This window comes from Heterodontus francisci, chromosome 19 (assembly GCF_036365525.1).
Source record: "Heterodontus francisci isolate sHetFra1 chromosome 19, sHetFra1.hap1, whole genome shotgun sequence".
Taxonomy (NCBI): domain Eukaryota; kingdom Metazoa; phylum Chordata; class Chondrichthyes; order Heterodontiformes; family Heterodontidae; genus Heterodontus; species Heterodontus francisci.
Window position 1 is genome coordinate 77,957,544 of NC_090389.1, and position 22,765 is coordinate 77,980,308.

General features: G+C 45.8%; 1 protein-coding gene across 3 annotated transcripts in view; it reads left to right on the plus strand.

Annotated features, from left to right (window-relative positions):
• The window catches only part of mst1rb (macrophage stimulating 1 receptor b), a 131,269-nt gene extending 108,830 nt beyond the window's left edge, over nucleotides 1–22,439 (plus strand). For all 3 annotated transcript variants that reach the window (XM_068052055.1, XM_068052054.1, XM_068052056.1), the window contains 7 exons: nucleotides 1,509–1,712; nucleotides 8,770–8,850; nucleotides 11,556–11,737; nucleotides 14,381–14,490; nucleotides 16,233–16,398; nucleotides 18,206–18,342; nucleotides 21,156–22,439. In XM_068052055.1, the coding sequence (XP_067908156.1) occupies nucleotides 1,509–1,712; nucleotides 8,770–8,850; nucleotides 11,556–11,737; nucleotides 14,381–14,490; nucleotides 16,233–16,398; nucleotides 18,206–18,342; nucleotides 21,156–21,363 (1,088 nt within the window). In that variant the 3' untranslated portion in view covers nucleotides 21,364–22,439. The remainder of the gene's footprint in view (nucleotides 1–1,508; nucleotides 1,713–8,769; nucleotides 8,851–11,555; nucleotides 11,738–14,380; nucleotides 14,491–16,232; nucleotides 16,399–18,205; nucleotides 18,343–21,155) is intronic.
• The last annotated feature ends 326 nt before the right edge of the window (nucleotides 22,440–22,765 follow it).

The following is a 22,765-nucleotide window of genomic DNA, read 5'->3' on the forward strand; positions in this document are numbered from 1 at the left end:
GAGAGTTTCGAATCCGTGCTCATTGATAACAAGGTTCTGTGCCAGGAGTGAAGCATTGCACAATTAACCACTATATGAAACACACTAGGTTGGGATAATTAGTGAGTGTTGCATACGAATAAGAGTAGGTCATTTAGCCCCTCAAGCCTGTTCCACCATTCAGTGAGATCATGGTTGATCTGTAATGTAACTCATATACCCTCCTTTGCCTCATTTCGCTTAATACATTTGGATAACAAGAATCTATCAATCTCAGATTTAAAATTTACAATTGATTGAGCGATTGTGGAAGACAGTTCCAAACATCTACCACCCTGTGCGTGTAGAAGCATTTCCTAATTTCACTCCTGAAAGGTTTGGCTCTAACCTTTAGACTATGCCCCCTATTCCAAGACCCCGAACCAGTGGAAATAGTTCCTCTCCAACTATCTATTGCCCTTAATACCTTGAAAACTTTGATCAAATCACACTTTAACTTTCTAAAATCCAGGGAATACAACCCTAGTTTGTGTAATCTCTCCTCATAATTTAACTCTTGGAGTCCAGGTATCATTCTAGTAAATCTACACTGCACTCCCTCCAAGGTCAATATATCCTTCCTAAGGTTGTGGTGCCCAGAACTGCTCGCAGTAACTCCAGGTGTGGTCTAACCAGGGCTTTGTATAGCTGAAGCATGACTTCTACCCTCTTGTATTCTGGTCCTCTAGAAATAAAAACTAGAATTCCATTAGCCTTTCTGATAACTTTCTGTGCCTGTTCATGACATTTTAATGATCTATGTACCTGGACGCCCCTATACCTATAGGTAAATTTTCTTGAGTTGAATGATATTTCTGACTGACCGCAACTGACATGCTTGTTGAAAGTGAAGAATTTTTTATGTAGTGTGCTTTTTCCGTTCCTACGTAGGCCCCTATGGAAAACTCCCGGAGAGTGACTTTTTTTTTTTAATAACAACTGAAGCCACACTCGAACAGCAATGTTTTGCATTCCATTGCATGCTCTCTTCCAATTTTTTTTTTGTAATCTGTCTTCACATGGCACTATTTCAGAGAAGGGTTATTCTCCCCAATATTCTCACCAATACTTATCCTTCAATGAACATCGCCAAAAAAAAAGCATGTTATCTGGTCATTATCTGATTGCCATTTGTGGGATCTTCCTGTATGCAAACTGGCTGCTGCATTTCCTACATTACAATTGGCTGTCGTGCGGTTTGGGACATCCTGAGATTGTGAAAAGCCCGATCTAAATGCAAGTCTTTCTCCTTTTTTTACTTCCACAATAAAATTTACAAATGCAGAATGGAACTACCTGGAGCTTTCCCTTCACTCCTGCTGAAACGATCACTGTCTTATACACTGAAACTAACACCATGGCAGTATATCTGGCAGAGCCACAAAGAATTTTAGAAACACGTCCTAACAATTACTCATTTGTTAACCTTCAGGAAATGCTGAAGCTGAGAGTACCTGGCCTTTTTAAAAACTATATTTTTTGTTGATCAGACATCTGTGCCACCCCGACGTCTGGATCAAGTGGAATCACGTTTAGGGGTTATAAAGGCAGCACTGATGGTTCAGTGGTTCCGTTACTAAGTCCTAAAGAAATAAAGTCACAGAACCTGAGCCCTGAGCTGCTGGAAGAAGTGAAAGATATTCTGATCCCAAGCGAATGTTTATCTGCATACATGGACCAGGTGATTGGCAAAGGTTAGTATGTGCTCGATCGTTGATTTACTAACATTCATGGAATTGTTCGGTCCCTTTTCAATACAGTGCTGTCCAACAGGGCATAAAATTACAACTTTATTTCCCCAATCTCCAACGACTGTGAACGTCTTAATGCAAATTAGTAGCAGTTGCTCTTAATATGGCTGCATGAATGTATAGTCTGTCTCCGTCTGCTGTCTGCCTCTGTCATATAAATCATGATATGTGTCTGCTTCCTTACTTTCTATGCCACAATTTGAGTCATGCTTTTTTACATTGACAGTTTTATAGGAATAACCTTGGAGGTCATTTTGACTGTGAATGGTTGTGTAAAACAGGTGATATCAGATCGGTTGGCCAGTATACACTTTTGAAATGAGAACAGAAAGTGCTGGAAATACTCCAGCATCTGTGTACAGGAGAAACCATGATCAGTGGCCTTTGATCCTGTTCCAGGTACGTTTTGAGCAAAATAGCTGTAACCAATTCTAGAGCTTCAGGCCAGGGAGTGCGTAACACCGTTCGGGTGGTGGTGAAGGACAAGGAAGGAGATGCACTGGTTGGCCGTACCTTCTTCATCAAGAAAATCCTTATTGATTGCTGTGGATTCCAACTTGCCTGCAGGACTTCCCCAGCAGTGGATATTTCGACGTGACTTTCAAGAATGTGGCGGGATGCATCGAGTTCCTGAAGGTGTTCAAGGAGAAGGGAAACCAGGCGCCGCTGTCGATCCTCACAGTGGAGCCACTCTTCACGCTGCCGTCACAACGTGTCCGGATGGTGACAATTCACCTCTATAACCCCCATGTTCCTGTCGTGGATGTACTGGTCTTCCTTGCCAGGTACGTTGAAGTGGCCGGCAGCAGCACTGATGTCAAGGACCCATTTGGGATTTGGACCAGCAAGCAGCAGGTCCAGGTAACCTTGAAGGTTGATGCCAGTGGAGCCATCATCCATCCTCCCTCCAGCTTCGTGATCGGGGAAAGTCGAGGCTTCTTGGTCTACGCTGGGCAGCCCACAGTTTGTCGCACCTGTGGCAAATCTGGTCACGTGGCAGCTAACTGCAGCACAGTCGTCTGCAAGAACTGCAAGAAGGAAGGCCATCAGACCAAGGACTGTAGCACAGTAAGTGTTGCACAGGTGGTAGGGTCCAAGGAAAGGCCGGGAGAAGGAACGAATGCGTCTGGTGCTGGGAAGGAGACAAGCAACCCTCTCCACAGCGAGGAAAGTCTATCTGAGAAGGAGAAGAAAGGGGAGGCAGCTGAAACCAGCGACTCAGCACCTACCCCGTGCCTGGAAACCCCTCCTCGACAGACAGAATCAGTGGAGGAGGAGGCAGCAGATGGACAAACAGGTCAGTGGCAAGTGGTACAAAGGAAAACCTCCAAAAAAGGAACAGGCCACCACCCAAACCAGTGGCAAGAGGAGGCTACCATCTGAGACAGACAACGGCAGCTCCTCCTCACTGGACGAGGAAGGGCCGGAACGACTGCAGCTGCAAAAGAAGCGGCAGAACTCAAAGGAGCTGAAAGATAAAGTCCCCCACCTCTGGGTCTCTGGAAGCTGTGATGGGCCCAGCGCGCCCCAAACCCAAAGCGCCGAACCTAGCGACATGGCCAGCGCATCCCAGCTCCAGGACACTGAGAACAAAGAAGCGTCGGGCGCACTCCAGCTCTGGGAAGTTGGGAGCAGTGATCTTTTCGAGGAGGAACAGAGGGGAAAGATACCAACAGCAGAGGACAGCCCAAGCCTTGCTGCCTACAAGAACCCACCACCCCCCCCCACCCCCCACGATGTCACCACAGTGGAACAAACCCTGCATGAGAAACCAGGAGGGGTTTCTGAGCCCAATGAACGTGAAACAGCTTGCGTACACTATGGGTATGCAGGACCATACCGTAGGACTGGGACTAGCAAGGACAAATGGTGTGGGAAGCAACAACTAACTTAAAAATGGGTATAAAGATTGCTTCAATTAACGTGTATCGCATTAAATCCACTACGCGATGTGTTTCAACCTTGGATTACCTCATCAAGGTCAAAGCCAACCTACTGTTTCTGCAGGAGTGTGGAATACCACACCTCAGCACCTACAGGCAATGGTTGCGATGGTGGTCCCACGGGCCATCGAACTGGTCAGGGGGTAATGATTCCCATCCCTCCGGCCTGGGTATTCTGCTGCGGGGAGGTAACTTCACCATCTCCGAAGTTAAGGAGGTGGTGGGCGGTCGCCTCCTCGTAGCAGACGTGATGTACAACAACGCTCCGCTCCGGTTGATCAACGTTTACGCCCCGGTTCAATGCAGCGGGCGGCTGACCGTTTTCCAGCAGCTCCCACTGCTGCTGGCGACGTCCAGGCCGGTCATTCTAGGCGGTGACTTCAATTGCATCATTGATGCAGCTGGACGATCTGGCAGTGACGACATCAAACTGGATGCTACGTCCAGATTCCTAATCGAAACAGTAAAAGATGCCCAGCTGCACGACGTCTTCAGCAAACCTGCAGACGGAGCGCAGCGTAGATACACATGGTCAAGATTGGACGGCTCTGCCCGTTCCAGGATTGACTTCCTGTTTGTGTCCTGTGCTTTCATAGTCAGATCCACCGACGTCAAGCCGGTGTTCTTCTACGATCATTGCCTCTTACTGGCCGACTATCACTTACAGGATGACCAGCGGGTTGGCAGGGGGACATGGAAGCTCAATGCTACACTGCTAACCCCAGAGAACGTTAAAGGAACTCAAAAGGGATTACAAAGGTTGGAGAATCGTGAAACCCCTCTTTGAGTCTCTATTTCACTGGTGGGAGGCGATCAAGGAGAACGTCAAGAAGTTCTTTATCTTCAAAGGTGTTCAGAGGGCGAGAGAGACAGAGGGAAATGTCCCGACTCCAGAAAAGAATGCAAAATCTGCTCTGGCTGCAGACGATGGGTGTCGAGGTCAAGGAGGACCTCCATGAGGTGAAGAGCCAGCAGGCCTTGCTCTTGCCACGGAGGCCTCCAAGATCATCTTCTGGTCCAGAGTCCGCTCCATTCAGCAGGATGAGACGTGCTTGCGTTTCTTCTTCCAAAAGGTACACAGAGAGAGCTCTGTGATCAGCAGCCTGAAGGAAGAGGATGGCTCAGTAATGTCTTCGCAGTCTGACATACTAAGGATCAGCAAATCCTTTTGTGCTGGGCTGTACGACATGAAGCCCATGGACAGCACAGCCTCCCAGTCCTTCCTGTCATCTATCACAGAGATCTTAGATGACAGCATGAGGGAGAGACTGGACAAGCCGCTAACTCTGGATGAGCTGACAAAGGCCATCAGATCCTTCGAGATGAGTAAAACTCCCGGAAGCGATGGCTTACCGGTTGAGTTGTATTCGGCCCTGTGGGACTGGATCGGCTCAGACCTGCTGGAAGTATATGAGAGTATGCTCCTGGCCGGCAGCATGTCAGAATCCATGAGGAAAGGCATCATCACCCTCATCTACAAGCGGAAGGGGGAGAAGGCAGAAATCAGAAATTGGCAGCCCATCTCACTGCTTAATGTTGACTACAAGATTCTGTCCAAAGTCATCGCCGGTCGAGTCAAATCTGCTCTGGAGTTGGTGATTCACCCTAACCAGACCTGCACTGTACCCGGCAGGAAGATCTCCGATAGTCTTGTGCTACTCAGGGATACGATCGCCTATGTATGGGACAGGAGGGTGGAAACCTGCCTCATCAGCTTGGACCAGGAGAAGGCTTTTGACAGGATGTCGCACACCTACATGATGGACGTGCTCTCCAAAATGGGGTTTGGGGAGGGAATCTGCAATTGGATCAAACTGCTCTACACAAACATCAGTCGCGCAGTCTCAATCAATGGGTGGGAATCGGAAAGTTTCCCGATCCAATCTGGAGTCAGACAGGGCTGTCCTCTCTCCCCTGTCTTCTTTGTTTGCTGTATTGAACCCTTTGCTGAGTCTATTAGGAAGGATGCGGGCATAAGAGGGGTGACAATCCCAGGCAGCGGCGGCACTCAGGTTAAAACCTCCCTGTACATGGATGATGTCGCCGTCTTCTGCTCAGATCTGCTGTCTGTGCGCAGACTGATGAGCATCTGTGACCAGTTCGAACTGGCCTCGTGAGCCAAAGTTAACCATGGAAAGTGTGAGGCCATGTGGGAACTGGGCTGACTGATCCTTTGTCCCCTTCACCGTCAGGTCAGACGACCTGAAGTTGCTGGGGATATGGTTTGGAAGGGCCGGGCATGCACCAAAACATGGAAGGAGCGAGTAGCCATGGTACACCATAAACTGAGCATGTGGGGGCAGCGATCTCTCTCCATTGTGGGTAAGAACCTGGTCATCAGGTGTGAGGCGCTCACGTTGTTGCTGTACGTAGCGCAGGTCTGGCCCATACCCCACTCCTGCGCTGTGGCAGTCACCCGAGCCATTTTCTGCTTCATCTGGGGATTCAAAATGGACCGGGTCCAGAGGGACACGATGTTAAAACCTCTGGATAAGGGCAGGAAAACTGTACGCAATGTCGCCCTCATCCTGCTGATCACCTTCGTGTGCGGCTGCATCAAACTGTGCGTAGAGCCCCAGCAAACACCATGTGTCACTACGTGCTGAGGTTCTATCTGTCCCTGGTGTTGAGAAGGATGGCCCTGGTCACATTGCCACGGAATGCTCCATCCAGTTGGACCATGCCATACCATCTATCCTTCGAGGGAAAGTTTCTGTGGAAAAGCACCTTTGACCACCAATCCATCAGGCAGTGGTCTGCACAGAATGTCCTCAAGGCCCTATGGGATAAGGAGATGGTGGATCCTGTCAGATGGTTCCCGAGCAGACTGCCAAAGTCATTTGGCGGAATGCCTCATCCACCAGAACTTTCAAACAAGCACCAAGATGTAGCTTGGCTGATGGTGAGAAGAGTCCTCCCTGTCAGATCCTTCCTGCATGCCCAGAGTCTCACCCCCTCTGCACACTGCCCTCAAGGTGGCTGCGGTGGGGAAGAGACTATTGCCCACCTCCTTCTGGAATTTGAAAAACAGGTGTGGACAGAGATGCAGTGATTTTTGTCAAGGTTCATCCCAAGCAGCTCTGTAACACAGGAGTCTGTGCTCTATGGGCTGTTCCCAGGGACGTACACCAAGATAAACATCAACTGCTGCTGGAGGACCATCAATTCGGTGAAAGATGCTCTTTGGTCCGTCCGAAACCTGCTGGTCTTCCAGCGCAAAGAGTTGTCCACGACCGAGTGTTGCAGACTGGCACATTCCAAGGTCAAGGGCTACATGCTGAGGGAACGCACTAAAGCTTGGGGCAGCCACTGCAAAGGTTCAATGGGGAAAGACCACTGTGTAAGGTCCCCCCACCAAAGTGAACTGAGGGGCTGGATCCATGAGAAACCCCTCGGGCCGTATCCAGAAAATATGGGTTTGCTGCAAAATGTACATGGCATGTAAAATTAAATGGAAGGGTTGTGAGGCAACTCACTCCTGTATTGAAGGAAGCTGATCTCCTTTGCACTCTTTGTATTGTCGACTTGGTGCTGCTTTGAACTGTTTTGTAATGTATTTTTTACAGACTTTTATGAATAAAGTGTACTTTGGGAAAAAAAATCTGTGTCGAGAGAAACAGAGTATTTCATGCCACTTTCCATTCTCATTTCAGAGTTCCAGCATCCACAGTATTTTACTCTCATTATACATCTCTCTCGGATTTCATTTGACTCTGATAATGGTCTACACCCAAGCTAACCCATCATTTTTCTTTACAGATAAAAGCAAAATACTACAGATGCTGGAAATCTGAAATAAAAACAAGAAATGCTGGATTACTCAGCAGGTCTGGTAGCATCTGTGGTGAGTGAAGCAGAGTTAACGTTTCAGGTCAGTGACCCTTCATCAGAACTGGCTATTGTGAGAATGTTAGAGAATAATTCTCTGTGACCCTCTGTCCTATCAACACCTTGCCATTTTTTATCTCTTGCCCCGCTTTATTTGCTTAAAACCTATGACATTTCTAACATTTGCCAGTTCCGATGAAGGGTCACTGACCTGAAACGTTAACTCTGCTTCTCCCTCCACAGATGCTGCCTGACCTGCTGAGTATTTCCAGCATTTCTTGTTTTTATTTTTCTTTACAGACCCTGATTGACCTACTGTGTATTCGCAGTATTTTCTATTTTTACTTTGCATCTAAATAAATTTTACTTTTTGAACTATAACTTGGTATTTGTCAATGCGATTTTGTTTTGAGACCAAAAGCTTTTATATTATTTCGTATTTCTGCTATTACTGTTTTAACTAAAGAACTGACCATAATAGACAACCCATCTAGTTCAGTAAAAAGAGACCTTGCATCAGAATCTATTGTTTGTGAACTAAAGAACAGAGCTACCAAAAAAAGCTGAAGTTTACAGCTCCTGGTCATTACTATTACAATAGAAATTTCTGAGCAAGTATTATCTCAAAAAAGACTTTGTTAAGGTTAAGATAGCACATTTGGGAGCCAATTTCTTTGAAGTTTGAATTTGACACCTAAAAAGTGTGTTTGGAGCTATTTGTTTCCTTTTGCCTTAAATGGTTGTTTATGACTTGATGCCATGGAGCCATAACCTAACCAATCAATGCCTATTCTCTTCAGCGAAAGTGGAAGAGATAAAGCCAATTCAGGGTTGACCTCAAGGTGGCATGCCTTGCAGTGGAATCAAGTCCTGCCCTGTTTTGCTAAGGTGTTGGTTGATTAAACCCCAGCAGTATCCATGAGCACAGTTAGGGAGTTGCTAAACCTTGAGTTTACACCTAGGTTCTCGGGCGTAAGTGGGTGGAGCGTAGTGAACTCCGTAATCAGGCAAACAGAAACTCTACTCTTATGGATTCCGCAGTAGCTTGGTTTGTACAATGAAGGATTTCATGTGCAGCAACTCCCCAGCTGGCCACTAAACTACCAGAGAAGTTAAATTGAATTTTGTTTTATTGAACAATCTAGTTGGAGAGCCAAGGTGCACTATTTTTAGTAAAGGTTTCAAATGCAATGAAAAGAATATTAAAGTAATGCTGTCTCTCTTTACAGGACACTTTGGTAGTGTTTACCATGGACTGTACAAAGACCCAAACAAGAAAGAAACTCACTGTGCTGTGAAGTCACTGAATAGTATGTACAAGGATACCACTGGCACACATTCATTGTTCCATGGTTTTTTTTTATCCCTTCATAATATTTTTAGAATCTCTCCTGTGTTCCCCTAATTTTGCTCTCCTTGTATCATTCCCCATTTCACATCCAAGAGGTCAGACATTTGACCTGTTTTGTGGCTGTCACACATCTACTCTGCACTCTGGCTGTTGAGTTATGCAAGAGTGGTCCAAGATGAATGAACAATTTTTGAACTCAGTCTCTTTCCATCTCCCATTCCCCACTTATTTAGTTGTTTCTGTAGCAAAGTGCCTGGTCTTCCTTTACTCTTTCAACCTCAGTCCCCATTGTCCCCCCAGCACATTCTAGATGGGCAACTCACCTGACATCTACTTAACCCTACTCCTCCTGTACCCAATGACATTAAGACCAATTACAACATCCACACAATCACTGTGCCTGAGCTGCCTAGCTTGACGGTAAGAGTCTTAGTCTTATGGTTCAGTACCATCCTACATGGGCTGAGCTATTTTTTAAAAGAAGTAATTCATTTACATTGATCAGTGTTAAGATATTCCCTTATCTCTTACCTTCACTCCCATGTTAATATTTTCTGTTACTCATCGTCACATCGCCTGATAATTCTACTCCATTCCCTAACCAAGGAAGTCAGCAAGAGACCCACAAGAAGGCCTCTATAAATGCCATTCTTCAGCAAGCCACCAGATAGAGCACAAGCATAAAGATTGTGGGCAGGATTTTCCCTAGTTGCTTCTGAAACCCTGTGGTCAGGCTGAAATGTGGGCTAGAAGCCTCAATGTGTGGGAAACAGTCACACATTGGCCGCCCCAGGGAAAATCACAATCAATGGCCTGAGGGCAGGTGCGCCATCCAATTAAGGATGGCTTTAAAAGCTGGAGGGCCAATCAGAGGCCGTCCAGCTTAAAAGGAGCAGCAGGATGCAATGGAAGTAAGTTAGGGAGAGGGCGTTTCAAAATGGAGGCATCCTCTCTCCAACTTTTAAAAATTTAAATTACAAATTGGCTTTTGCAGCTGGGTCACCACTGTGAGTGGGGGGTGGGGGGGGGTGGTGTGGAGGGTAGGGGGTGGAGCAGTAAGCCCTCTACAAGGCAGCCTGCAGTTGCTGCAGCACCCAGGCGGGCAGGGAGGGCCTCTAGGCCTGGCTGGAGCACTAGACAGTCTGCAATGGGAGGCTGCCTCCAATCTGTTAAACCTGCCCCCACCTCCTGTTGGGACCTGGAGACTGACTGGAAAATCCCTTAATGAGCTGTTGGCTACCCGCCGTGTGTGGGTGTTTAGCCTTGCTATTTGCCTCCCTCCCCTAAACAATTCCCCCTCTGCAAAAATGGCCCAGGGGTGGGCTGGAGCTGGGGAACTGGCACACTGGCTGATGGTGCAATTTGTAGTGCCCGCCCACCTCCACTTCCAGCCTTAGCAGAGCCTAGATATCCTGTGTTTCATTCCAATTGCACCTCTGTTCAATGGCCTCACTGAGATTAGACACTGGAACAAACCTGTTGAGACAATGGTGAGATTTTAACTCATTCAAGACCCATTCACTTACACAGAGTTAAAATCAGACCCAATGGCTTCAAAATTCTTGGTATTGGAGAAAGCATAAATGCCATTTCAGCTGGGAATATTTGGGATGTGGGCTAGACCCTGGCCCGTCTGGGAATCTGCTTCTTTGAGACTGTTAAATTCCATTTGGGGGAAGTGCTATTATTGAGTGATCTATCACCCAACCCCACCCAATGTCGAGGAGATGTGTTGAGAGTTTTTGGGCTTCCCAGAGAAGTTCCCACCCTTTGTACCTTTGACAATCCATCATGAGACCCTTTCAGACCTTCTGATGACTGCAAATCTTTACTGAATAGGGCAGTTGATCCCAGAATGGATTCTCTAATCCAAGTAGATCCAGTGGGTGTTTGAAATTTTTAGAAATACATTTTTCTCTTAAGTCCATTTGAACTTTGGGAAAACCTTGCTTCACCTTAGACGGGTCAATCAGCTCTAGCTGGGTTGGCAACCACTGATGCACCCTTGAGCCAACCCTGGCTATGCAACTGACCCCGTTCCTGTGAGGGTGGCCCCTCCGCTGTGTGGGGACACTGTCTTGTGAACCCTGACAGCCTACCTGCGGGCTCAGGGAAGGAGGAGGCCTCTCCTAATCGGGCACTCTGTGGCCCATGGAGAGGCTAACCTGGTGGCAATGGCTGCCCCCACCGCAACAACCCCTTCCTGTCCGCACCAATCTCCTGCCTTCATTCCCACCTCCCCCACCCCCGACACCCACTTGCTGGGACCAGCCTGACTGGCCCCGGCCTCACTCACCTAGCTGCGAGGGCAGCATCCATCCCTGCGTCCTCTCAACTGGGTACAGTCCCAGCAGTGGCTGATACTGAAGTGCTGGCGGCCCTCTGATTGACTGGCAGCTATTGGAGGCAGACTTTTGTCTCTTAAAGGGACAGGAGCCCCAATGGCAACTAATCAGTCGCTAGATGGGCTTAAAATGCGGCCAGGGTTCCCCCAAACAACTGAGGTGTGGTTTGTCCTGGCTTTTGGGACCCTCTGCCACCCAGACAAAATTCAGCCCATAATGTGCAAAACCTCCCCTCCCACCCAAAAAAAAAATTATAGAACAAAATTACAGTCTGCTGCATACTGCATATTCATACTTGTGTGTTGTGATATTTCACTAGGAATTTCAGATGTTGAAGAGGTGGAGCAGTTTTTGAAAGAAGGGATTATCATGAAGGATTTCCACCATGAAAACGTTCTGTCTTTGCTGGGAATTTTCCTTCCTAAGGAAGGGTTGCCATTGGTAGTATTACCATATATGAAGCATGGAGATCTCCGGCATTTTATCCGCCAGGAGAAACGAGTAAGTAATGACTAATTAAATTGTAACATTATAAACTGATAGGAGGAACAGGGTGATGTAGTGGGTTAGCCGATTGTCCTATCATTTTCAGACACTGGGCATAATTTTAACCATTGCTGCAAAATATCGGAACAAGCAATGTGTCTAATGGGCAGCCGATTTGTTATTCGAACAATTTGCACTACCGACGGAAGTTAAAATTCCCCCCTGTTCCCTTCTCCTGGTCATAAGCACCCCAGCTGAAGTTTACTTTGCAAATCTCCATCTATTTTCCCTCCCCCGTGCATTTATTTTATTTATTTTATTTTATTTAGAGATACAGCACTGAAACAGGCCCTTCGGCCCACCGAGTCTGTGCCGACCAACAACCACCCATTTATACTAACCCTACAGTAATCCCATTCTTGCTCACCTAAGCTAAAAGCTTATCTTGTGAAAAATTGAGAGCATGACTTAGGGAGCAGTCACTCTATAGTGCTTATCTGTCACACTCTTTCAATCTGCATTATTCTCTGAAACCCTTCTGTCCTCATAGATCTCTCCCTGCCTTCAAGCTCTACCTTAAAATCTACATCTTAACCATATCGTAGGGTGTCAACTACCCTACATTCTTCCTCTTTATTGCCTTTATTGCAAGAAGGATGGAGTATAAAAGTAGGGAAGTCTTGCTACAACTGTACAGAGCATTGGTGAGACTGCAACTAGAGCACTATGTACAGTTTTTGTCTCCTTATTTAAAGAGGGATATACTTGCATTGGAGGCAGTTCAGAGAAGGTTCACTAGGCTAATTCCTGGGTTGAAGTGGTTGTCTTATGAAGAAAGGTTGAGCAGCATTGGAGTTTAGAAGAATGAGAGATGATTTTATTGAAAGTGATAAGAATCTGAGGGGGCTTGACAGGGTAGATGCTGCAAGGATGTTTCCCCTCATGGGGGAATCTAGAACTAGAGGGCATAGTTTCAGAATAAAGGGTTTCCCTTTTGAGATGGAAATGAGAAGGAATTTCTTCTCTGAGGGTTATTAATCTTTGGAAATCTCTTCCCCAGTGAGCAGTGGAAGCTGGATCATTGAATATATTCAAGGCAAAGTTAGACATAATTTTAGTCTAAAAGAGAGACAAGGGTTATTGGGGGGGGGGGGGGGGGGTGCGCAGGAAAGTGGAGTTAAGGCCACAATCAGATCAGCCATAATCTTATTGAATGGTGGAGCAGGTTCGAAGGGCTGAATGACCTACTCCTGCTCCTATTTCTTAGTTCTTAAGCTCTCTCACCTCAGCTTACAAATTGCAGTAGGATGCTTAGCTGTGTTATGGGTGTGAGCTGTGGTTGCTACTATCAATGATGAGGCACAGATGACAAGGTTCCAACACAGTACACTCGGCTAATAGTCTCAGTTAAATATGACTTACTCGGGTTGTGCCACAGCGCGTTCGAATGCAGCCTTGAACATGCAGCTTCTGATCTGTGCTACACTCCATGAGAAGGCCAACCACTTCCAAAAAATTTAAGAAAAAAAATCAAGTGTGTTGCTGTTCACAAATAACATGACCATAAGGCTCTGATGACTTAGAAGAGGCACAGGTTAGGTCATCATCAGAACTTATTGACTTTCCTGTGTCTTGTAATAAACTCCCCATCATCTATCAGGTTATCCTCCTTATTGCTTTATAACTGATTTGGTAAAGTGGAAGTTTTTTTTTAAATTTACAGCTTTCACAATGTTTGTTTTCAATAATGTACTTTTCATCACCACTCCACTGTGTCCCTGATTTAAAGCACACCGCTGAGTGAGGGCTGGTGTCTCATCTTAATGGAAGGGAAAGCAGATGGCACTCATTCCAGGACAGTCTCCCACACTTCCTAATGGCCAGATTGGCATTGAGGGAGGACTGAAAAACAGGTGCTCTGTCAGCCACAGCAGACATATGGGGACAGAAAGTTTCAGGGGAGGCTGAAGTCCTGATGCCGGGGGCGAAAACGGGAGCATACCCTGCTCAGGCGGGCAGTAGGAGCCTGGGGTGGAATTTTGTCAGTGGTGGCCAATTAACAGGCTGCCATCAAGGCTGGGCATCCAATTGAGGATGGCGGACTGCCCCCAAGAGTTATGGCGGCTGTGCTTTGGACATGGAGCAGACATTGCTGCTGGGGGTTGAGGGGGGTGGGGGGGAGGTGGAGATCCCTTCCATGGGCCATTGAGTGCCCAATTAAGGAGGTGATACCGCCCCCCCCCCCAGAAACCTGCTTGGAGGCTGCCAGATTTTACCTTGCGGTCTTCCCACGTGGTGACGGGCCCCCCCGATGTGGGCAAAATGCCTGTGTGGGTGGAAGATGGCCCTTGATTGGGCCATTAAGGAGCTCAGTTGGCTGCTAACGTTCCCGCCGTTGGCAATATGCCTTGGCGGTGGGAAGACGTTGGGCTCCGATTCCGATGCCTTCACCCACCATTTTGCCAGCCCTCCTCCAATGGAAAATTCAGCCCATGATCAAGAGAAACTAGGAGAAAATAAATATTTACGAAGTATTGCACCAATAATGGCGAGTTTGAATTGGCAGTAATAGAGGATTACAGAAAGGTGCTCTGTATCCAATAATTGTCTTGAGTGTTGATTCTGATTGTGTTTGCATTTTCCCCCTTTTATGTACAGAATCCAACAGTGAAAGATTTAATAGGCTTTGGCCTTCAAGTTGCCAAAGGAATGGAATACCTCGCAGTAAAGAAATTTGTTCATAGAGATCTTGCAGCAAGAAACTGTATGTAAGTACATTAGCAAACAATGTAAATTATAATGTTGAAAGCCAATTTTACCATATGTCAGATGAGAGTGGTTTGCAATTAGTTTTCAAGTCCATTTTAGAGTCATAGAGTGATACAGCACTGAAACAGGCCCTTCGGCCACCGAGCCTGTGCCAACCAACAACCACCCATTTATACTAATCCTATATTAATCCCATATTCCCTACCACATCCCCACGTTCCCTATATTCCCCTACCACCTACCTACACTAGGGGCAATTTACAATGGCCAATTTACCTATCAACCTGCAAGTCTTTGGCTGTGGGAGGAAACCGGAGCACCCGGCGGAAACCCACGCGGTCACAGGGAGAACTTGCAAACTCCGCACAGGCAGTACCCAAAACTGAACGCGGGTCGCTGCAGCTGTGAGGCTGTGGTGCTAACCACTGCGCCACTGAGCCGCCTATTTTCCTTTTGTCTCTTTCATGTACCCTCTTGACATTCTATCGTGTGGATAAAGCTTGCAAAATAATTTCACTGAGATTATGACGTTTGATTCTCCTAAAACAAAAATAACATTGCTTCCTTTGGTGGCCTAGTCAATAAATGTACCACCAAGAACAAATACAAATAAATCAGAAGGTCCTTGGTCTGTACTGAGTCAGCTGATCTTGTTGAGGTGTGAGTTTGGATGTCCCCCATTTCACCTCAGCATCACTGCCCAGGAAAGGAGGAAAAGTTGCTGTTGAAAGGTATGCTTACATTTCGGAAGAGAAGAGCATTGGGTTCAACTGTGATGCCTTCTGTGATTGAATGGTCTGCAAGCACTGCTCATTAGGTTTACATGAAAGAATGGCCTCTTAAACAAGCTACCAGAGGCCTGCCAGAAACTAGATTTTCAGCAAACATTTGTGGCTTTAGGAGATGAAGAAAGAATATTAGCTTGGGAGTAAAAGAAATAATGAGTACCCCTTTCAAAATCAATTTAAGTTATTGCAGCTGTCGCTTTTGAATGTGAGATCAACATCAGATAGTTGTCTTGTGTTTAGAAACTGGGTTAGAAGGCTGTTAACAGCCAGTAAAGGTGGGGGAGATGGTGGTGTAGTGACAATATCACTGAACTGGTAATCCAGTGGCCCAGGCTAATTCCCTGAAGCAATAGGTTCAAATCCCACCATGGTAGCTGGTGGAATTTAAATTTAATTAATTCAATTAATAAAAATTTTTAAAAAAATCTGGAATTGAAAGCTCATCTCAGTAATGGTGCTGTGAAACTATCATTGATTGTTGTAAAAACCCATCTGGTTCACTAATGTCCTTCAGGGAAGGAAATTTGCTGTCCTTACCTGGTCTGGCCTACATGTGACTGACTCTTAACTGCCCTCTGAAATGGCCTAGCAAGCCACTCAGTTGTCAAGGGCAGTTAGGGATGGGCAACAAATGCTGGCCTTGCCAGCAATGCCCACATCCCATGAAAGAATTTTAAAAAAAAGTTGGGTACAGGGCTCTGAAGTTTGACAAGGGCAAGTTATGTGCATGAGCAATCAATACGGATTTTTCAATATCAAATATTTGAGTCGATTGTTGGATACATTTCCTGTTCTTCTGATCCCTCTCAAACTTGTCCAAGAAAAATAAAGGATAATCAGTGTTTGGAAAGGAATCTTAAAGCACCAGCCATTGAAATTGTACTTTAAGATTTCCTGTTTGTGGGGTGACAGCTGATTCACACTGTTGACTTGTGTTTTTTTGAATGCTTTAGGCTGGATGAGTCATATGTGGTGAAGGTGGCAGACTTTGGAATGGCAAGGGATGTGTTGGACAAAGAGTATTACAGCATTCAAAACCATCGGAAAGCCAAGTTACCTGTGAAATGGATGGCACTTGAAAGTTTGCAGACCCAAAAATTCACAACTAAGTCTGATGTGGTAGGTTTTCATATCTTCTTTTGGCACTTCTGTCAGATATTCTCAGCCTGTAATAGCATTTCTTTACTTCCGAGAATAACATGGCTGAGTGTCGTTGCACATAAACCTTTTATTTTTTCCCATCCTTGAGTCTTTCCTCACCAAACTCCTGATATGATGAAAGTCTGCTGCCAGGCTTGTGTTCCTCACTCACACAGGGTAATGCTGGTGGGTGAATGACTGGCCCTCTATTTGATGCTTCCCTAGGCTGATATAACTGGGATCATCAACGTGCTGTGTCTTGGGATGTTTTACTACATTAACAGCGCTACATAAATGCATGTTGTTTGTTCTTGTGTCAGGGATCAGTGCTGCGGATCTGTGTACTCTCAACATGATGCAGCACCAAGCTGGATGTTTGAGATTGAAGTCTATGTTCCCTCCTTTATATTGTACAATGTGCTTCTCCTGTAAAGTATTCCAATGTCACACACCATTCTCCAGCTAATGTGGTGGGTGGACGAGTTGCTTCCAAGTCTCTAAAATTAGGAACATTGCATCAATGATTCCCTGGAGAGTGGGAAGCGGAGAATCACGATCTCCGTGTTTTCTCCTGTCCCTGCCAGAAATCCAGTACACATCGTGGCCAGGACTACTGCTGCTTGGTGGCTGAAAAAATTCTATTTTTATTACACAGGATTGTATGGTTTCTACTCGTGTGTTGAGCGCTCCAATTCTATCCATTCTTTCATGAAAACCACAAACCTGTTGTATTGCTCATTGCATAACGGAGTAATTATGTAGTGAGCAATGAGTATGACCAAACACCCACCTACTCTGTGATTATATCATGGTCAGAGCATAGATGTGTCACACTGTGAGTTTGCATTTCATAGAAACATTTAATATCTAAAGGCTGGAAAAACTGTCGACCTGCCTAGACTGCCTTTGAAAGCTGCATGTCTTCTTTGCCCAATTTGACCTTGGAGAGATTTTTAAATTCATTTCTTCATGGGATATGGGCATTGCTCCCCAATTGCCCTTGCTGTACCATTTCAGAGAGCAGTTAAGAGTCAACTGCCTTGCAGTGGGTCTGGGGTCACATGTCGGCCAGATCGGGTAAGGACGTCAGAGTTCCTTCCCTAAGGGGTTTTTATGACAGTGAAACTGAGACTAGCTTTCAAATCCAGCTTTTTATTAATTAACTGAATTTAAATTCCACCAGCTGCCGTGGTGGAATTTGAACCCATGTCCCCAGGGCATTAGCCTGGGCCTTTTGATTAGTAGTTCAGCAACATTACCACTACGCCACAGTCTCCCCTGCTTATGATCAAAGAGCTAAGCTACTTGCCCCTGTAACATCCCTTGCTCAGCTCTTCCAAAGACTTATCAACTTCCCAGTGCAGTAATCTGAAACCAACGCTCTTCAACTTATACTTGTGTTCCTTCGTTCTAATAGTCTTCACTAAATTGAATATTTCCTGATTGAACCTGTGTGTAAAATGTTTTTGTGAAATTCCATGGTGAACCATTTCAAACACATCATTCCCCTAATTTTAAACTGGACTGAATGGGTTTATAACTATTAACATAGCACTCATAAGACTTTTACACAAACATATTAACTGGCACACTACCAGAAGAAATTAATCCCCTAAATATATTTTTTAATTACATTGCAGAACGTTGGAAGAGTGGCAGAGGGTTAGAGGAATTGATTAGACCTTACTTATATTATCCACACCAGTACAATCTGTTTTAATGAGTGTGGTCTTGTGTAATTTCTATAGCTATTTACAGATTTGTCTGTTGGTATTGTTATATTTAGTGGTCCTTTGGAGTGCTGCTGTGGGAGCTGCTAACTCGAGGGGCGCCGCCCTACCCAGAAATAGATCCTTATGACGTTACACGATACTTGTTAAAGGGGAGAAGATTGCCTCAACCAGAATACTGCCCAGATGAGCTGTGAGTGTTTTATACATGGTTTATCTTTGTTTCATTTTAATGTTGAAGACTGAATTCATCTCCTTTGTTAATGACATTTCTAAAACATTTTCCAAGTCTAAACTGTGAGATTTAGCCTTGCCAAATGGCTCAAACTATTTCTGTAAATGCAACTAATTTAAGTATTGATATTCCCAGACAGATTCTCTGTGCTATCTCTAACACTGGGGTTGGGTGTCAATCTCTGTAGATGTGTTGGCTCTAACGTGCAAAGGGAGACAAACACCTAGAAATTGGACTGTGTTGTGCCCATTTTTCAGGCACTATGCTGATCTTCCGACCACATATCCACGCTATCACTAAGATCGCCTATTTCCACCTCTGTAACACCTCTTGACTTCGCCCCTGCTTCAGCTCATGTGCTGCAAAACTCTCATTCATGCCTTTGTTACCTCTAGACTTGACTATTCTAACGCACTACTGGCTAGCCTGCATGTTCTACCTTCTGCATACTTGAGGCCATCCAAACCTCTGCTGCCTGTGTCCTAACTCACAGCAAACCCCATTCACACATCGCCCCTGTGTTCACTGATCTACATTGGCTCCCAGTTAAGCAACATCTCGATTTTAAAATTCTGATCCTGGTTTTCAAATCTCTCTATGCCTCGCTCTCCCTATCTCTGTTATCTCCTGCAGCCCTACTACCCTCTGAGATATCGGCATTCCTCTAATTCTGGTTTCTTGAGCATCCCTGATTTGAATTGCTCTACCATTGCTGGCTGTGCCTTCAGCTGCCTGGGCCCGGAGCTCTGGAATTTCCTTCCCAAACCTCTCTGCCTCTCTCCCTCGCTTTCCTCCTTTTGAGATGCTGCTTAAAACCTATTCTTTGACCAAAGCTTTTGGTCGTCTGCCGTCATATTTCTTTATTTGGCTTGGTGCCAAATTTTGTTTTATAAAGCTCCTGTGAAGTGCCATGGGATGTTTTATTACGTTAAAGGCGCTATATAAATACAAGATGTGGTTGTAATATGACAACAGTCTGTCTTCCTGTAATGTCAAAGCCTCTTCGAACTGGGAAACATGAATTGACAATCGAAATGTAAAGCTGCTGAGGACCATATTGTTACCACCAGCTCCCAGTGTCTGAGTCTCATGCAGCAACATGAAAAATTATCAGTTAAGATTCGCTACAGCAGGCGGCTGAGATGACCCATTGTTACCTGAGCCCCAGCCGTAGCACTTTGGACAAATGTATTCTGACACATGCTGGTTGTGCAAGATTTGCATGTCAAAATCAATATAAAAGCTGCTCAAGAGAAACAGGAGGGGAGTACAGAGCACAACATAGGGAGAGTGATCTTGGGATACTGGCGGGGAGCTCGCTGTTACCCTTAGCGCAGTGTGCAACACCAATAAAGAGGGCAAACAAACTTCCAGTGTGTGCGGAGCCAGAGAGATAGAACATTTAATCCCATGGTATAATTGTGAGCACTGACAAAGCCAGCAGTATTGTGAACAATTCTGTAAAACTATAGGGACTATCTGGCTTCAGAAAGAGTGAGTTTGGCATCTTTTGCTTAAAGTGCCCTGCTGTGCTGCACGTATATTCCTGTGAATATTCGTGACTTTCTGACTTGCAACAATCACACATTATATATTGGAATCCAGACACATTGGGCTGGATTTTCTTGTGGGCTTTGGGACCCCGACATTGGGACCAGATGGGGCTCCCGAGCCTGCATTTTCCTGCAGTGAGACCATCTCAACTGTCTTCTGGAGGCATCCTATTGAGGGTGGTGGGCGAGCGGGCTCCTGTTGCTGCAGGCTGAATCAGGGGGCCAGCAGCTCTGAAGCCATTGCAGCCTCACTGGTCAACATAAAAGGGCTGCACTGAAGACTCCCGAAGCCAGGAGGGACATTGGGATGGAGGCGAAACCCCTCCACAGGCCTATAGGGCTGCAGCGGTCTTTCATCCTCACGCCCCGTCGTTGGGGCAAGGAGACTCCAGTTCCGATGGCCCCCTGGCCTGCTGGCGGAAGGCTGCCTCAATTTAGCTGGTGTCCTCAGCATTTGGCGGGGGTGGGGCTGGGGGGAAAGGTGCCGGGGCTGCTCTGAATTCGGCAAAATACCACGCTGGCACAAAATGGCCCCCAAGTGGGGCCTTAATTGGACCAATTGGCTAGCCCGCCAGTGGAATGGGCAGTCAGCCCGGTTCCCAGTCCACCCCTGGGAAAGTCCTCTGGAGGCGGGAATGCATTGGGGAGCAGTCCCGATGCGGCTCCCTGCTATTTTCTTGGCCTCCCCCCCCTCCCCCCTCCAACCCCTTCTCCACGTGACTGTGAAAATCCAGCCCATTATAACAGTTTTTTAGTTTGACATTAATTTGCTTCAATTTCTGCATTAAAAATGTCCCCAAACCCAAGCCTTGCGTTTTACTTCTGGTTTGAAGATGAATTGATCACTGTAGCTTGGGGAACAGGAGAGAAATGGTGGAGCAATTAAAATCGGGATGCTCAAGAATTAGAGGAGTGCAGGTATCCTGGAGGGTTGTAGGGCTGGCAGAGATAGGGAGGAGTGAAACCATGGAGAGATTTGAAAACAAGGACGAGAATTTTAAGTATCTGCAAGCGGTGCAGAAAATCTTGTCCCCAAAGTCAATGAGCCTCCAGCTGTAGCCCGCTGCATGGGTGGGAGAAAAATTAATGAGTGCTGAATTGGGAAGGTTCAGCAGGAACGGTGGTGTGAATGCTCTTTCACACATCATCCCCATCCTGAAATCCGAAAGAGTTGGAAATGTAATGTGACCCACTTTAATGTTCCTCTTTTTTGTGCAGGTTTGACATTATGCTGCATTGTTGGGATCCAAAGCCTGAACTGCGTCCAAAATTTACTGAAATTGTCTGTGAAATCAAAGAGATTCAATCCATGTTGCAAGGAGAACACTATATCAACTTGCAAGTAAATTATGTGAATTTGGGGAACAACCAGCCTTACCCTGCAGTGGACACCACTGATGATGAACAAGACCTGGATTCAGACTGATCACATTTTGCTGCACTTGCTGATAAATCTGTTCAAAACGTTGACTTGAATTTCAAGAGAATGCTATCTTTAAACACAATGGAAGTCATTCCTGCAATTAGGTTACTTTTTCTCCTTCTGTATTTTCCTCCCTGTTATCTGTCTCTGCTAATTCCTGTGATCAATGCAATCTGAAGGAAAGGACATGGGTCTCCTAAGTTGTCAATACATCTTCGCAACAACGAGTTTTGGTCATAACCAGCTAATGGTACCGTACAAACCCAGGCAATGATGACTTCCTTTTTAGTAGAGTAGAGGGTAGTGGCTTTCTACAACAACTTATATTTATATTTATATAGCATCTTAAACATAGTAAAAGTCCAAAGATGCTTCACAAGAAGGTTATCAAATAAAATGACACTGAGCCTCACTTAGGGCAGATGATCAAAAGCTTGGCCAAAGTGGTAGGTTTTAAGGAGCATCTTAAAGGAGGAAAGAGAGGTAGAGAGGAGGAGAGGTTTAGGAAAGGAATAGGATCTTGGCAGCTGAAGGCACGGCCATCAATGGTGGAGCAATTAAAATTGGGGTTGCTCAAGAGGCCAGAATTGGAAGAGTAAAGATATCTTGGAGGGTTGTAGAGCTGGCTTCTTAGAGATAGGGAGGGGGTGAAACCATGGAAGAATTTGAAAACAAGGATGAGAATTTTCAAAATGAGTCGTTGCTTAACTGGAAACCAGTGTAGGTCAGTGAGCACTTTACGTTATCTTCAGTAACATAATCTTACCAAGAGTTCTGAGCAACAATGAGACAATAGGAGTGGCGCAGTGGTTAGCACCGCAGCCTCACAGCTCCAGCGACCCGGGTTCAATTCTGGGTACTGCCTGTGTGGAGTTTGCAAGTTCTCCCTGTGACCGCGTGGGTTTCTGCCGGGTGCTCCGGTTTCCTCCCACAGCCAAAGACTTGCAGGTTGATAGGTAAATTGGCCATTATAAATTGCCCCTAGTATAGGTAGGTGGTAGGGAATATAGGGAAGGTGGGGATGTGGTAGGAATATGGGATTAGTGTAGGATTAGTATAAATGGGTGGTTGATGGTCAGCACAGACTCAGTGGGCCGAAGGGCCTGTTTCAGTGCTGTATCTCTAAATAAATAAAATGGGTTGTATGGTCCACTGCAGTTTTCTGCCCTAAGAATCACAGACAACAAAGGGGCATTGCAGGAAAGATGAGAAATTGTGTAATGACATCCTCAATTAGATGTTGTATTTCTACCTAATATAATGGAAAGGAATGAGCTGTTACAGAGCCAATTGTGACCAGCTAAAGTGCAATGCAAACAAAAACCAAGTTCTATTTAAAGACTTGGCTTCCATTAAGTTTTCATTTCCAATGTTTAAATTCAGCTTATCATTCTGTTCAAGCAAT